This window comes from Gekko japonicus, unplaced genomic scaffold, assembly GCF_001447785.1.
Source record: "Gekko japonicus isolate JY-2015 unplaced genomic scaffold, Gekko_japonicus_V1.1 scaffold52, whole genome shotgun sequence".
Taxonomy (NCBI): Eukaryota; Metazoa; Chordata; class Lepidosauria; order Squamata; family Gekkonidae; genus Gekko; species Gekko japonicus.
This window is the reverse complement of record NW_015168653.1, coordinates 513,682-531,355: the sequence shown is the minus strand read 5'-3', so window position 1 is coordinate 531,355 and position 17,674 is coordinate 513,682. Positions and strand designations below refer to the sequence as shown.

The following is a 17,674-nucleotide window of genomic DNA, read 5'->3' as shown; positions in this document are numbered from 1 at the left end:
ATCCAATCTGGAAATAAAGTTTACATTTCTGTACAAGGTGGTTAGATCAACTTAGCTGAGTTGTTTCACCCAACTGCTTTGACTTGCAAAGTGAAGTTGTGATTTACATTTGAAAATGCTCTCTCTAGAGTGCAGACTGATTTGTTTAAAAGAATGCCTGAATACTCTTCAGCATCATAAAAGGCATGTTTTTAATCCCCCCCCCAAATAAAACACTATTGTGCAGATATATTTTACCAAAATCAATTCTGAATTGAGAGTTTTACTAAAGACACCCTAAAAGGCATGTGACAATATATCCCCCATGACAAAGCAACACATGGAAATTTGTTCTGTGATATGTTGAAGGAGTAGTGAAACACTTTCCTAGTCAAATGGTAAATGCATGGTTTCAGACTTATTTAATTTTAGAGCAGTGCTATTCTGCTCCATAAAACTCAATTTAAAAAGCCTAAGAAAAAATATGTCTTGCTGAGATTATAGACGATGTCCAGCCCTCATTCTGTCTTTCAAAATGTCCAAATGCAACAAACTGGAAAACACCTTACAATCTCCGCTCTTTCCCTCACTTCACTAAGCATAGCCCAGGAGATTCTGAATTTCTTGTAAAATGTAAGGTTGTATATTTTTTTAAATATACCACTTGTTGCTTGTAACCGCTTCCCTGTTTCTTTTAACGCCTTGCTTGCTGTAGAGCTCTTAAAGTCTGAAATAAATTCTTTTGGCCTTGGGTAATTAGCGGTGCTTTGTACACCAAGGCAAAACAATGATGGCTGTGGAAGGCCTAGGAATAGGATGGTTAATTAAGCTGCCACTTTAAATAATACCTTTTACATAGCTTTGTGATATAATTTAATGGGCACCAAATATTGATTAGCTGCCCTTGTCCCTCCAGTGCAAGGAGGCCGGTGCTTTCTCATTTACTTTACTGTAGTTCTTTGTTCAGAAAGGGCCAGCATTTCCAAAGAGATGCATTGGTGTTAACTTTAGGCAATGTCATACCAAACAACTTGGCCACCCTGACACTTTAAAATGTGATGCTGGTGCCTAGAAATTGGAAAAGGGTCTTCGGTTCTGGGTAGTGCTGCCTTCTGTACCAGAATATGGGAACAGGAAGTGCTTTTTTCCCAGCCATGATCTTATGCAATACATAAAATTGACCAGAGAGAGAGAGAGAGAGAGTGTGTCAGTCAGTCAGTCCGTCCGTCCGTCCACTGGTGTAGCTGAAGGACCAAAAGAGACGCTTTAAAGGTTTGCACATATTAGTTTCAAAAGTCAGATCTCAATGTATGTGGCAGGGAAATATGGTAATGATGATAATGACAGTAAATTAATATAACCTCTTTCCAAAGGGACAACATTTCTCCCTTTTAGTACAGATAGGTTTTTATCCTAACTTTCTTCATACTCGTAAATATTTTTCAACACTCAAGATATCTCTTCAGGAAGAACTGTTCTGACTGTCAAGCTATAGGGAGATGTGGGCATTTCTAGAACCTTTGGGAGCACTTGTGATTTAGGTAAGTGGGGGTACCATGATTGGTGCTTATTGCTGTCAGGGGAACATCACTGACCTTAGGTTAATCAAGGGTCAGGAAATCTGGGATGCGCTCTGCTGAAATTCATTCTTTAAGGGAGAGTGGCGTAAAAAGTTTAATAATCATCTGTCAAGCACTGTTAATTGCTGCTAATTATTGTTTCAACTCGGTAGCTCCTGTTTCAAAATTAATTTGGAGGGAAGGAGGGAAATGGCATTAATTATTTTACACAGATTTGGACAATGTCATAGAATTCAGTCAGAGATTGCCTAGTTTATACTGATTTTTTTCCCCCTGCATTGGCATCTAATGCCAGTCACAGAAATAGGAAGGACCTCAAGGAACAGCGTTAGCCCAAGGAGATAATGCCAAAAAGCACTGGGTAGGATTCTTTTTAAAAATCACAGACTTTAATTTCATACCTGTTCTATTGCAGTTGCCCTGCTCAGGTTATGCACAGTGCAGGCATTTTCCATGTGGTATACAATGAACTTGCAATCCATGTTTGCATTCTTCTTCTATTTGACAAATTCTTTTAGCCTGCTTGCGGGATGGGCGGGGTACAAATATAATAAATAAATAAATATAAGCAGGTGGGTTCTGGCAATCTATCCTCACTCTGCCTGGCGTAGCTAAATACCGGGATATGTGGGTATCACAGACTTTTCTTTCAACTGAACTCGCCTTCTAGCTCAGAAAGAAGGTGGCATTAAAATACGATTCTAACTGTGCTTTTGAGCTGCTCAGAGATGTTGGGTTGGTGGTTTTTTTTAATCCCCTCCCATTTGTTATGTTTTGTGTTTTGCTTAAGGGTTGAGTGTGAGACCTCCCCCCCACCCCTCCCCAATGTGCTTTTCAAATGTATGCTATTCAAGCACCTGTGCTCTAAAATATAAAGGTCTAAAAAATGTAATTGAAGGGTTTTCACTTTTGCAGACGAGTCAGCAGGGCTGATATTGATCCATCTTTTTAGGGAGCCCCAGTGCACCAGAAGGTGGTACAGGAGAAGGCCCCGCAAGTCCTCCGAGCCTTCTGTCTAATTTGGCAGAAAAACACAATGCAGGGCAACAAAAGAACTATCCCATACCGTACAAAATTCCCATCTCCACCCTCTTCCTCTTCTCTCTCTCTCCCCTCAAACCCCCCAAAACGGAAGCTTAATTTTTTTCAGCTGCACACAATGATTTGATGCTCACTCTTGCATTGAAACAGTTGCTGTCAGAACAGGCAGGAAACAGTTTTCTTTTAATTGCTGAAATCATTCGGAAGTGCTTCGTGCGCTGCTTCTGTGCAGCAGATGCTGTGCATTAATTGGCCTGTGTAGGACTGACCCAGGGTTCCTTGCAGCAGGCCCAATGTTAGGCACAGGGTTTTAAGAGCTTATTTATTATTTTGGATAAGCTGGCAAACATGGTATGTTTCTTGCATGTGCTGTATTTCATGGTCTGCCGTTCCAATGTCATGTGGGTTTCCAGCCTTGGTAATGTATTAGCAGCAGGTAAGCTCTAAATAACATCCATCAGGAGCTATTTTTTTTTTCTTTTTACCCAGATACGCCAATGACTGATGAACCTGTCTTTTGTATGAATGTTTAGCACAGTAGAAAGCCATATGCCACTGGCACAGTTTCCCGTGCATTCTTTGCAGTGGCTAGAGAGTTAGAGGGAAGGAAAAAATTCTCTTGCATTTGCATCCTGTCATTTATGAACACTTTGCACTTTCTAAAATACCGCTAGGTTTTGCATGTGATTGTGTGTGCTGAGCAACAAAATACGGGGTTTCAAGTTTCTTAAAGGCAATCTGACTATTGCTCTTGTGTTCTTTATCCAGGGATATTAGAGCTCATCCTTAATAGTGAGCTTTGTTTTGTAACTCTCCGTCTGTTCAAAACAGACCTTACCCCATTAGAAGGTCCTCCCTTGTGTGGGAGGACCACAGCTGTTACCGTAAATCTCATCCAGTAACTGTATAACCCCCATTTTGTGGTTCTGAAGGATGAAATTGAGAAATGGAATACGGTGCACTCATCCTTTACCTCTCCAATTTTAGACCCTTGCACATCATTTTCATGCTTTTATTCCAAATCAAACGACATTAGTGAGCAACACCACCCTCTGCTAAATGTCTAGCATCATAGCCACTTTTTTTTTTTTAACAATGCTAACATTTTATTTCTTATGAGTGGGGGATTTCTTCAAGGTTATTGTTGTTGGTTGTATGTGTAGGGGGTGGATACTGACCTTCCCCTATCTGGTTTAAAAAGCAAGCTAGATGCATTTTTTGAAACTAAGAGTTTTCACAAAGCAAACAGGCCCCCAACTTAGCTTGCAAAAAAGAGGGTTCTGTTGCTTTAAATCTTATGGTGGGATATTGGGAGGTTTAATAGAAAATAAGAAGTGATTGAAATCATCAGTGCAACAAAGCAAACTATAAGCTTGAAGATAAAAGTCCCCAGGGAAAGCGTCCTCTGGAAATAAATGGGAGTTGATAGATTTCCATATCATTTATAACTTCCCTTAATTACACTTGGAAGACTTGCCAGTAAAACTGGAAAATTGGCAGCCTATATCCATTATAGTAATTTTGCCGACCCTGGCAAGCAGCTGGCTTTACTGGATTTTATTTCCCATCACTCACAATTAATCATCAGCTGGAGATGTCTGAAACTCTTCAGAACGTAGCAATACTGTGTGACATTTGGGCCTCCTTAAAATGCTAAAATCTGCTGAGTAAATGGGCCGAGCTTTCCTTCAAGCTAACTCGTTCTGGTGCAAAGCAGGCCACTGCTTAATGAATGCCACTTTGATAATCGGATGCGAATGTGAACCTTGACCCGGTGTCAAAGGAGAGGACGCAGCAAGCTGGGTGAAAGATATGAGATTCAGATCTGCAAACTTTACACCAATTAGAAAGAGTGGAGAAATACATCAGTGCCGATTGGGTTTATCAAAAAGACTGGCGGGGCTTGTGACTGTTTTGTAAGCCTAACATTGAAGACATCCTGTCACAATCATTAAGTCTTTATCAGATGATTCACAAAACGTCTTAGGGGAGTGAGCTGGACTCACAAAGATCTCTTCAGCGAGAGCCTTCTTCATTGTACCTCTGAATGTAAAAAAGGAGGACAATTAACACTCCCGCTATTGGCTTGCATGTAGTAAAAACAGATTAAGAAAGTGACTTCACCACATTGCTCTTGTATTTTCCAGGATTTAATTTGTTAAACAAGCGAAGCCTTGACGACACTTCCTTTAGCACCTTGTAACCTTAAAGACCGTATCCTGAGTCCTAAAGTCAGTTATATAAGCCACCAGTTACTGAATCCATAACCCCAAATTTAATTTCCCTGTAATTTTTCCTCTGTGTGGGTTTTTAATTAAATGGAAATCTAGAGACTTTGATGGCTTTGATGCACAGAATATTTTTGTGAGGAAATGCAGTTCATAGTTAGTGAACAATGAAATTATATATTTTTAATTATCATTTTAATCCCAGCAGTTTCAGTTTTGTTTCTTTTGAAGAGTAAACCTGTTTAGATGAATACATCATTTGTTTTGTGTTTTCAGTAAGCCTTTTCTAGAAGCCAGGAGAAAGTAAGGATGAAATCCATTACAATGGCCTCATATGAAGAAGAATTCTGAGGGTTTGATTTTTGACTTTTATTTTACCATTTTAGGTCACCACTAAAGTCACAATTAAAATGTAAAAAGAATTTTTAATCGGAATGGGATTTCATTGTTGCAAACCGCACTATAGAGTGTGACTTTTGTGCTTTTACTTCTGATCAATATCTTTTAAAAAACGTGTAGAAAAGTTATTGAATTTTAAAAAGCCTAACTTAATCCTTAAATGAGGAAAGGGGATATTTTAGAGGTCTCTAAGATATTCATTTTCCGGCTTAAATAATACTAGCAGGCAAAAAGACACAAACAATTATACAGTGAAAGAAACTGAACAAAGCCCAAGAGAATGAATGAAAGAAGAAAGGGAGATATTGGGGGCTAATTTTAGGATTTGCTGCTTTGCAACACAGTGGGGAAAGAGAGCTACAAAGGATTGACATAAAGAACAATTATTAAATGTGAGTGCTTAAGTGACACTTTCCACTAGAGCCGTTTTAAACAAATTGACTATTATTAGAAGTAATGCCACAGTATTTAAACACTGAGTATCTATGGAAATACAAGTTTCCTCCTAACTAGGCTACTTTTTCTGCAGAGGTCCACTGGGTAATTTCTCTCTGAAGAATAAAATTTCAAATTACTTGTGTAAAATAACATATGAGTGCAGACCGGTGACATTGAAGGGGATGCATAAAGAAATCAGATGGGGCCCCTGCGGTTCACGGGGGACCATCTCACAGCATAGGATTTTTAAAAAAGCATTGTGGGATCATGTACAGTGCCCAGGGAATCACTGACAACTATGGGGGAACGTAGAAATTTTGAAGAAAACTATGCTGGCGTTTGTGAAATCGTGTGTTTCCTACAAGCGTGATGCAAGTTAATGGAGAAAAATGTTGATACATTTGATGTAACAAAATTAGAGAAGTCCCCAGTTTCCAGAATTTTAGGGCAGAATATTGGAAACAAACTTCCTTAGCTTGGAAAACTTGTGTCAGCTTGGCTTGTGATGACTTTGCCTTGATTCCAGTCTTATGTGCTGTCAGTTTCTCTTCTCAATTTAAGGATAGAAAGGGCTTTTCTAGGTTTAGTCTTTCATAGTTTTTAGCAATAACATGAGCTTTGGCAATGTCATGACAGCACCATCAACACAGTGACATCACTTTTGCCTCAACCTGGATGTGACATCATTGTGTAGGAGTGATGTACTAGAGTGTAGAGTGTTGGCACAATGCCCCCCACCATTGTTCCAGCATTTCCCCCATGCTGCCCAGCTAGGTGCAGGATGCAGAGCTGGCCATGGACAGGAGGTCTCCAACTGAAAAGGGAAACCTGGTGCCCCTAATTAAATCTATTAACCGAAAATCTTTTGTACTGTGTACAGAGATGACAGTCCAAAGCAGGGTTCAGCATGCTTAAACCTATTCCTTTCAGTGGGGCCAGGGTATGCCAGTTCAGCACGCAAGATCCATTGAACCTGCTCACTTGGTTGCACCATTCATACACAACCCCCAACCACATGGGATTTTCTCAAAGAAAACACCAGCTGTGTTTCACTGGGAGATGGCTACACTTGGGATGCTTTCATATTTATCCTGGGCTCTGGGCTGAGATAAACTGCTGTTCTATAAGGGTATATTTTTCATGTAGGAAACGGTGTATTCACAATGACATCAGATGAATACTAGTGTGTCTGCTTCGTTTCCTGTAAGTACAATAGGAATTTCTGGTGGCTTTTGATGTCACATATGTCCAGTACTTGTTCATTGCAGTGTAGACACGAGATATATACAGTTTTCTGCATAGAATTAGTATCTGTTTAGCACTGTTATAGGAACACCAGTGTACGTGGCTCTTTACAAAGTAGCATAAGCAAAAAAGACAGACCTCTGCCCCACTTTCTAAAGAGGAGAAGATACAGGAAGGGGATATGTGAGCAGATATGGTTGCATATGATTAGGCTTTGTTTTATTTGAGGACGAGGTCTAAGAGATTCAGCATAAAGCTTAGGGGAAAAGTAACCTTTCCCCACTGTAATATGAAAACATTTTATATCATGTTCCTAAAATAATCATTGGACTAAGATCCACTGGAACTATACTTACTGTACTGAGAGAAGACCTGTCAAAAGTTAGAACTTGAACAAAGTTATTTCCCAGTATTTTGTTTTGGGGGATCAAACAGAAAATCCCTTGACCACCATTACTGTCTGTGTTTCAGGGGTATGTTTAAGAGGCAAATTTCAGGTTAAGCATCCCTGGTGATTCCTAAAGGAGTGCCCAAAACTTTTATTCATGTTCATTTTAGTTTTTAGTCTCTTTTCTTTTTAAAAAATATCATTAGCACACATGTCCATTTTCTCAATTATAGGTTTGGGTTTTTTTAATACCACTGATGCCAGCGGTGAAACACAGTTGAACACATGAAGCTTCTTTATATTGAATCAGAGATTTTGGTCCATCATTATCAGGATTGTCTACTCAGACAAGCAGCAGCTCCCCAGGGTCTCAGGTGAAATTTGGTGCTTAAAGAATTTGTTTCCCATCCCAGCTTTGATATTGGAAGTGAGCCTGGCTGGGTGGAAATGCTAGAAGAAACTGAATACAGTTGTTTGTTTTGCAAGAGACACACACACTCACTTTTTCTTACATGTGAACAGTGTATACAAGGATCATGCATCACAGCTAGCTCAGCCCTTCATTTAATTAATTAAAAGTGATTGGTCTTTTCCCTATGGTGGCTAACAACTAGGGTTGTCAGGTCTCTCTGGGCAGCCAGCGGCGGATGCGGAGGTGGGCTTACCAGGAGCTTCATTCCATGTTTCAGCAACACACCCACGTGACTTCCAACATGACCCAGAAGTGACATAGGCATGTCAGGGATGTTGGGGCAATGCTCTGGCTTTTGGGCAAAACCTCTATGGTAGAATTAGCTTCTACCATAGAGTTTTTGCCAAAAAAAAACAGTGTGGCCCTGATGTGCCTTTGTCACATTGGAGTCATGTAGGCATGTTGCTGAAATATCAGCTGTTCCTCCTTTTTTGGGGGTAAGTCCCCCCACTGTTCAGCTCATTGGCAGCGTGAAGGTGGGTCCTGGCCGCAGGGGAACCCCACCCCCACCAGCGGGTCTGGCATCCCTACTAACAACACTGGGGGTGGGATGGTGTGAGCCAGTTTGGTGTAGTAGTTAAGTGCATGAACTCTAATCTGGGAAAACTGGGTTTGATTTCCCACTCTTCCACTTGCAGCTGCTGGATGACCTTGGGCAAGCCATAGTTCTGTCAGAGCTGTTCTCTCAAGGACAGTTCTGGAAAGAGCTCTCTCAGCCCTGCCTACCTCACAGGGTGTCTGTTGTGGGGAGGGGAAGGGAAAGGAGTTTGTAAGCCGCTCTGAGACTCCGAGTGAAGGGTGGGGTATAAATCCAATCTCTTCTTCTTCTGAATCAGTGTAGAATTCTACCACCTCACTCTGAGTAATATGTAGAATTGCTGTAACACCAAAAGACTTTATCACCACGCCTGAGAGCTAGAATCATGTTGTGATTAGAGTAGGATCTGGGAGCCTCGGACTCAAATCTCCACGCCGGCGTGGAAGCTCATTGGGTTACGCTGGACCATTCACACTCAGACTCACAGGTTGTTTGTTTGTGAGGGTAAAATGGAGTCTGCAAGAGTGGTCTTATAAGCTGCTTTGGGTGCCCGTAAGGGAGAAAAGCAGGATATAATAAACTAAATGTATCAAGGCCCAAGGCTGAATGTTGCTGCTTCTTCTGGATTTACAGCTCCACTATACCTACAATGATTCCACCACCACCCCCCATGGGCCACAGAATCTGGCTACTTTCCACATAATTAATTTTTTTTTGTACACACCGAGTCACGTACCTCCATTGTATAGAGAGATGTGAAGAAAAAGAGAAGGTGAATTTGAATAGTGTTCACAACTTGGTATCGGATGCACCAAGGTGCCAAGAAAGGATGAAAGAAGTGAGGAACAGTTGGTGGGACAACAAAGAATAGGTGTACGAAGACTCCAACTTAGTGCTGCTGGATAGAGGCAGCAGGTGTGCCAGGGGGGAGACAAAAGTCCGGTGGTGATGGGAATTAGTGTAACAAATACATTTATTCATGCAATAGATCCGTTCTGCCATTGTCATTTAATATTGTGCTTCCAGTGACAAAATTGCATAAGTGGGTGGTATAATCTTGAAGATAGAATTTCACAGTTACAATTATACATATCTATTATTTAGTTCCTGTACCCAATACATATCAGACCACTTATAGGAAGAATCTCATATTGCTACCGTTTCTGGAATAGTATAAAGTCTCCAAAGGAAGAGGGGCATGTCTGTGTGTTTTTCTCTTTTGTCTATCCTCGTGGTCTTGTGTTTCCTGCATGGGGTGGCATGCTTTGTATCCCCTCTTTCAAAATGAACAGTTGATTTCAGATCTGATATGTGGAGAAATAATGTACACCACCTGTAAACTCTGATGTTTGGCTTTGTTGGGAAAATGATTTTCTCCGTAAGGAAACAGAATTGCCCGTCTTCCTGGAAAGCTGTGTGTCCTATCAGGTAGAAATATCTTGTCAGCACAAGATGGACCCATGCCTACCCTACACCATCTGGTTCTAGAGGAATTTTATTGGAAATCCATGGAGCTTCCCATTAGGTTGCTGGCTACCTTGAGCTTGTGTACATCTGTTAGTAGAGTTCAAACAGTCAGAAACAGGAAGCAAGAATGTGACTCTGAAAGAGTACAGAGATGGGGTGTTTGTTGTTCTGGCAGCATAGGACTTTCCTAATAGGCACAAATTGGTGTCTTCCTCTAAACCTGAGAGATACTGTGGGCTGATGTCACAGCTATGTGTGTTGTCTTTGTGCTCTGCACCAAAACAGAACTAAAAAAGAAGCTAAATTTTGCACCAAGAGAAACTGAATTCTGTGGCCTCTCTGAAGGATGCCAATATTTAATTTGTGTCATTCAGCTTTAATTTAATGACTTGCTGTTTTCTTACCCGCTATCCTTTGTTGCTCAAAGTAGTTTACAGGGAAATCAAGCAGTTTAAAAACCACATGACCAATGAAAACAATAGCCAAAGCACCCCCAGTTGGAACAATTACAGCCAAGTCAGGCTAAATCTTGCCTAACGAATGGGGTAAGAGAGAAGGCAGTCTTCGTTTCAACTGGCAGCGCATTGTGCAGGGCAGTGGCTGCCACAGGAAACGCCCTTGCCCTGGCAGCCACAGATCCCCCTCATTTAAGGAGTAGAGAAACAAAGAGCAGGCTTCATAGTTAAGGACCATCTGAGCTTATGTGGCGGGGGGGGGGGGAGGACCCCTTCAAGTATGCTTGATCCAGATGACAAAGGAGAACCATGAAGCTATGGAGCACTGAAACATCGCACCCTGATGACTGGCAGCCTTAAGTTCTTCTCTGGCTTGAGAGATGTAACAAGAACTAGAACTAGATGCTGAATTGTGTACCAAAATATGCTAGCCCAATCTTCTCAGATCTTGGGGACTAAGCAGGGTAAGCCCTGGCTAGTATTTGGATGGGAGTCCTCCAAGGAATACCAGGGTCATGCTGCAGAGGCAGGCAATGGCTAACCACCTCTGAACGTCTCTTGCCTTGAAAACCCCATTGGGTTGCCATAAGTCAGCTGTGAATTGATCGCACTTTGCAACAGAACTGTCAAATGTGCATAGCCCCGATGGTAACCATATTCTGCATATGGTGTAAACTGGATGCTATTAAGGCCCCTAACAGTGCCATCCTAATCAAGAGTTATAGCCTTAGAGTTTGATAGACTAAGAAGGTTTGTGACTCTTTTTAGGATCACCCTTGCCTAAAGGCAAGTATCCAGAACATAAAATCATATCCTAAATATCTGTGGAATCTATTTATAGCTTCACCAAAGTTGAATGCATCACGTTTTGATGTGGTGTTTGAACTCTGAATACAGAAGATAAAGTGTCCTGCATGTGAGATAGGATATACCTTTTGAAATATCAAATCCATTGTTGCAATAATTTGTATATTTCATTACACTTTTATATTTTCTTCCATGTGGCTTAATGTGGTGCCTTCCATGAAGATAGATTCAGGTGCATAGCTGTATTGGTCTTTTTAAGACCAACAAAGTTTTATTCAAGGTATAAGCTTTCGTGCGCACGCACACCAGATACTGATTGGTCTTAAAGGTGCCATTGGACTCAAACTTTGTTCTGCTGCTTCCGACCAACACAGCTACCCACCTGAATTTATATTTTCTTCGTTTAGGAAAGGAATATGCTGCCTCTCTAGAGATCTGGTTGAGGAAGTTCACAAAGTAAAATCCTACAAACCACCACCATAAAATCATCAATTTTGTCTGGTTTGGTCTTCACTAGCAGCCCATCCCCCTGAATTTTAGGCAATACTTGATAGCATTTTAACCACTTTTCTGTTTTTAACCAGGTTGTCGAGGGGCAGGAGATCTGTGTGATTGAAGCTATGAAAATGCAGAACAGTTTGGCTGCTGCTAAAACTGGCAAGGTATGCTTCATTATATGATTGGAAGCTTTGGGGGCGCTTGCCGTGTTGAAGATGGGTTGCAGTTTTGAGGAGGGGGGGAAGGAGGATAAAAATAGATGTAATTATTCTACAGAAATCTTTTTAACATTGGCATCAGTCTTGAACTGCATGATATCATTCTGGAACTGTGGTGGCACACCAGGCTTTGGATTTAGAAATGTTTATCAGTTGTTCAAAATGAATTAGTCTTGGCTGCAACCTGTCTTTTCAGATTTGGGCCTAGGCCACAATCCAACATATGAGTTAAGATCATTTGAGCACACTTAACTTCAAGTTGGACTGTGGCCCTAGGAAACTGTAATTCGTGCCTTTTCCTCATTTCAAAAAATTGACTACAGTTCAGCTGTTTTCGTTTATATACTAGAAACTCCCAAAATGTGCCATGCACAATTGGACCTATTACCCACAATACAGAGCACATGGCCAAAGGCTTGTGTGCAACCAGCCATTCTCCTGAATTCTTTTCCCCAGAGAACAGCAGCTTGCTGCTCCCTCTTGTGCCAAGTTTAAAAGTGGTTTATTGTTTGGATCAGGAGTTGTTCATTCGCATGTGTGTGTTATGTCCCTCTCCGGACTTTATGTACCTTGAAATCAGCAAGTGGTGAGGGGGAGTGAGCATGAGCATGCTGGCTTCCCTCCCTGCATACATGTGGTCACCAGCCTGAGCACAGAGTCTGCACACCTGAGCTCCATCCCCATGATTTGGAGCACCACATTTTAGAGCACTCCCAGCCACAGAGGCAGAGCCTACACATGGCTGGTAGTTGCATGTAGGCAGTGGGGCAGGACCACTGTGCTTAACACCCTCTCTACATGCATTGGTTTCAGTGTACCTATGATAGGGTTCCCAAATCCCCCCAGGGGGCGGAATTCCCCCCGGTTTCGAGCCCCGATTCCCGGGGGAAAACCCCACCCCCACCCGGAAGTGACGTAGCACGCTGGGGGCGGGGCGACGCCATTTGAGGGGAAAACAAAGACTCTTTGTTTTCCCCTCAAATGGCGTGGCCCTGCCCCAGCGTGTGACGTCACTTCCGGTGATGCTCCGGAAGCGCGTGCGTGCTTCGCGCGCGCGCGCACACACACATCCCCGGCCAGCTCCCGGAGCTACAGGATGCTCCCCCGCCGGTAAGCTTTTTCGATTTGGCAACCCTAACCTATGATGTCATCTGTTGAGGCTTGTGTGTTAGGAGCAGGGCCAAACCAGGTAGGCAAAGCTACCTATAAGGTTCTTTAGACGATAGCTCTAATACACGTGTTGGCTGCTGCCTGCTTATTGCATCTTCATCCTGCTTTTCGCCCAAGGGGCTCAGGACAGCATACATAGCTCTACCCTCTCCCATTTTATTCTTAACAATAACCCTGTGAGGTAGGTTAGGCTGAGAAAGAGGGTGATGGGCCCCAAGGACAGCTACAGAGTTTCATGGCTGAGTGGGGCTTTGAACCCAAGACGGCCTCACTCCTGGTCTGCAATTAGGGTTGCCAGCCTCCAGGTAGTGGCTGGAGATCTCCTGGGATTCCAATTGATCTCCACGCAACAGAGATCACTTCACCTGGAGAACACGGCTACTTAGGAAGGTGGAGTCTATGGCATTTTACCCTTTTGAAGTCCCTCCCCTCCCCAAACCCTGCTGTCCTCAGGCTCCACCTTCAAAATCTCCAGGTTTTTCCCAACGCGGAGCTGGCAGCCCTATCCGCAATTCTGAACACTGGCTCTCAGTAATCAGAATTTTATTGACGACTCATAATAATTTTGTGATGATATTGTTATCAGGGGAATGAAACTTTGTTAGCTGTTTGTTTTCCCAAGATTACGGTCTTTGTGAAAAACGTTTGTATGATGCAAAACAGGGCAAAGTAGGCAGTTGCTTTTCTTTTCTACAAAGAGAGTGTGTGGATTACCATTGTGTATATTTGAATTTGGAACTTCAGTGCCCGGTACTTCAAGAGTGTCTGCATGGGCTTAAGAGCTTGGTGGGGCTCCTCTCTCATACAAGTAAGCTCTGGTGCAGCACCCCAGATTCTCCTGGGGTGGTACAAACATCTCGGCGCAGGTCCTTTCTCCAGTACTGTGCTAACTGTTCCAAGAAGAGTCAGGCTCTAGGCATGATTTCAGAGGAAATTGTTTTTATCCCACTTTTTCTTCCTAAGTGTACAGTTTCTCCATGCAAGACACCACACCAAGGCAATTTGCATTTCTCTCTCTGCTGCTTTAAAGCATCTGCGGCAAAGAAAACCAAGAAACGTAACCAGCATTGCAACTCTTAAGACTCCAAATCTAAATTAGCACATTGTGTAACTGCTCTGGGGCTTGGGGGGAAGGGTGTGTTAAAAGAAGCTGCTCTTCAGTGTTTGGATAGGAATGGAAGGACAGTACAAAGACATGAACAATACGCTTGATTACCTTCCAGAAGTTGCTTTTGAATTTGAGTTCATGCATTCACAGGGATCTTATAAATGGGACGCCATCATTTATTCTTTTTGTATTGTAAAACCAACAGCATCTCTCCCCCCCCCCAAAAAAAAAGCTTGCCTGGCCCTGTTTTCAGAACAAGGTTTAATTATTTCTTCCTTTATGCTGCAGGTGAAAGCTGTGCACTGCAAGGCTGGCGAAACTGTTGGGGAAGGAGATGATCTGGTGGAACTAGAATAAAACCATTTCTTTCATGTCACATCACAATAGGACTTTGCGGCTGCATTTAGAGAACACAACAAACTCTATTTAAACAGAGGTTTGGCGGCATCGGGCTGATCACAGCTTGTTTGCTGTGCTCACACTTCCCTCGCTGTTCCTTCTTTGTCTTATAGGCGGAGCACGATTGAACACTTCCCAGTTTGATCAAACTCAAATTCTAAGTTAGGATTTAACCAAACTATAGAATCCTGGCTTCTGGGTGGGAACAAGGTCCATTTGCGGAGGAGCCTGTGTTTGGATGTGATGATGGATTGGAGTGGAATGCAGCCAAGTATCTCCACTCACAAAATCAAGTGAGTTTCAACATAACTAGAGAACTGTGATTCAATCAGTACTATGAGATGTGTTCTTCGCAATCTGTATTGCACCAGGAGCTCAGGGCCACACATTAAATTTTCCCCTGGTTCTCTGACTCCACTCCTTTTACAGACATCTGTACATATGAGATTTGTAATTCTCTTTCCACAGTTCTACTGATGTCAAATAATCAATAAAACAAAGCATTTGACTATAAACACTGTACGTGTCATCCAACTTACTTTGCAACACTGATACTTTAACCTTAAGGCAGGATGTAGATATGAAGTGGAATGAGAAGTCAAATGAGCTTCAGACTTGCAGGCGTGGGACAGTTTTTGAATTGTCCCCCTAACTAAAAAAAATCCTGTAAGCAAAGGACTAGCACAGTAGGAGAAAAGACAGACTACATCCTCTCGCTTGTGTGCTAGTCTTCTACTTGTGAGGTAGAGCGTTTAAGAAAACTGTATTCCTCACCTGCAGTCTGAAGTGGTGTCTGTACCACATCTGTATCCCTGGCACAAGGGACACATTTTTGATCTTTATTGACTTAGGGTTGAAGCCAGACTAAATTTCCCAATGGCAAAATGCTGTTCCTGGGAGATAGGGGACCTGGAGGAATGATATGGGGGGGGGGGGAGCTGCAGCAGGAAGGAGTATCAGTGGAAATTGCCAGCCCTTAAGTATACAGTGCGCTTTAGAACTGATCGGGTTTTGTGTCTTGTAATCTATGTTCCAAGTCTCTTGATGTCTGAATACAACTAGACCTAAGAATGCCTTAGGCTTCCTACAGAATCTGTTGCTGTTGAAACTGTTGTTTTAATGTGAGCCAAAGCTCTTACAAATGGCCTGCCTCAACCTAAAGGCTTCCTTTCCTTGTAAGACGGAATAGTCTGCAGACCAGGATGGCCAAGGCCCAGCAGTATCTCTTGTCTTCCTTGAATATCCAGTCTGAGGAAGACTTCAGTGTAACTTAGAAGTAAACATCAGTTGACCCATAAAAGTATTATGCTTCAATGTCTTTTTTTAAGGCACAAGGTGTTTTTTTTTAAGAATGGAACTTTGACTTTTGCTTTATGAACTATGCTACTTTTCATGATGTGAAATGGGAGAAGCCCTTCCTTTTGTCCTTTTTTTGCAATTCGAAGTGAACAATAACAATGTGGTGAGGATTTGGGGACAGTAGGGATGGGCATGGACCAGGAAAAGGTGGTTTGGTTCAGGGTCTGTGGCGGCCCATGGACCAAACCCCAAACTGAACTGGTTTGTTTGGTTCATGACCCTGGAAACCCCATTGAAAGGGACTGCAGTCCCTTTAAACGGGGTTTGCAGAAAGCCGAAAAAACAGCTGAGTGGTGGCGAGCAGCTTGCTCCCCACGGCTCAGCTGTTTCGGGCTGTCTTGTGCAGTCCCTTTAAAGTTTAAAGGGACTGCACAAGACAGCCCCAAAAAACAGCTGTGAGGTGGGAAGGCACTCCCCACCATGCAGCTGTTTTGCACTGTCTTCTGCGGTCCCTTTAAAAGGACTTCAGAAGACAGCCTGAAAAACAGCGGCCAGCAGAAAGAAGGGGAGAATCTCCTGGGAAGGGACTTCCCTCCCAGCTTTCTGCTGGCCATGGCAAGCCCTGGCCAGCAGAAAGGGGGCAGAGGTGTTCCAGGAAGGAAGATCTTCCTCTTCCTTTCTGCTGGGCACTGCCAGCAGAATGGAGGGAGGGAAGATCTCCCAGAAAGGGACTTCACCCCTTTTATTTAAACCCTGCTTTCTTCTCCCTGTAGCTTTTCGCAGGGAGCAGACAGCAGGGCCATTTAAACCCCTGTTTTCTACTCCCTGTGGAAAGCCACAGGGAGCACAAAGCAATGATGGTTTAAATTTCGCCCCAAATCTGTGGTAGTTCATCCTAGTTCTTCAAGTTCAAGAACTTCAGTTTGCGAACCCTCAACAGACAAAAATTTGTAACGAACTTTAGTTCCTCAGCTGGTTCGTGCCCATCCCTACTGAACTACTTGGGCTTGCAGGAAGAGGCACACATGTGAAGATTTGACACAGGCTCAATAAATGCAGTCTAACCTCAACTGTATGGCCACTTTCCTATTTCCATCACTAGCTGATGCTTCTGACCCTCCACCACTTCTGTGCCAGTGAGATCAAAACCCAGTGATAACACCCACTTCATGTGTTAGCAAATTCTTTTAAGGCCTTAAGAATACTGTATTGAAGTTGTCCAGGGCTAGCCTTCCCTAAAGTGGCAGCTTCAAGGAGAAAGGTGCCATTTTCCTGTCTTCCTGCCTGTGTATAATTTTTTACAAAAGAGAACAGATGACACATTCAAGCAAAGGCTGCTTAGAGACTTTAATTGAATATTTGTTGGTGCATAACATTGTCATACTCCTGATTAATCTCTTGAAGTGTAGCAGCCAACTAGATTTAAACAAATCCCTGAGTGTAGAACTGATTAAAACAACTCCATAAGTTTCAGTACAGGCTACCATGACACATTAGTAAAGTGATCTCTTTTGTAATTTTGTAAGTTGACAATTAAAAAAAAATTATGGTATAAATTTTATCATTTTACAAATAGATTATTAACTCTTCAGCTAGTATAAAGGAATCCTTAGAGCCAGCTCAGCGTTAATAAATTTTGGATTTTAGCACGTATCGCTACCAAAATACAATTAATACAAACTACAATAAAATACTCCTTGTGCAAAAGCGTGGACATTTAAGTACAGAGTAGAGGGAGAAGAGCAAAGATGAAAAGAATGGTAAAACAGACCAGTGACAAAGCAACTGCATGTGTACAAATATGTATAATTTATCCAATTCATAAAAATAGTGCCATGTCACAAAGAGAAGTGGTTCCATGTATTCAATATGAACTATGGCTCCTTTTGTACTCGATGGGTTCTGTAAGGGATCATTTGAAGCCTGCATTTTTAAAAACACACAG

The 17,674-nt window shown here is 42.4% G+C and overlaps 1 protein-coding gene across 1 annotated transcript in view; it reads left to right on the top strand.

Moving 5' to 3' along the window:
• Positions 1–14,563, top strand: part of PCCA (propionyl-CoA carboxylase alpha subunit) — a 331,566-nt gene extending 317,003 nt beyond the window's left edge. Inside the window, exons 23-24 of the mRNA XM_015415102.1 lie at positions 11,622–11,699; positions 14,320–14,563. Coding sequence (XP_015270588.1) covers positions 11,622–11,699; positions 14,320–14,388 — 147 coding nt within the window. The 3' untranslated portion in view covers positions 14,389–14,563. The remainder of the gene's footprint in view (positions 1–11,621; positions 11,700–14,319) is intronic.
• Positions 14,564–17,674: the final 3,111 nt, after the last annotated feature.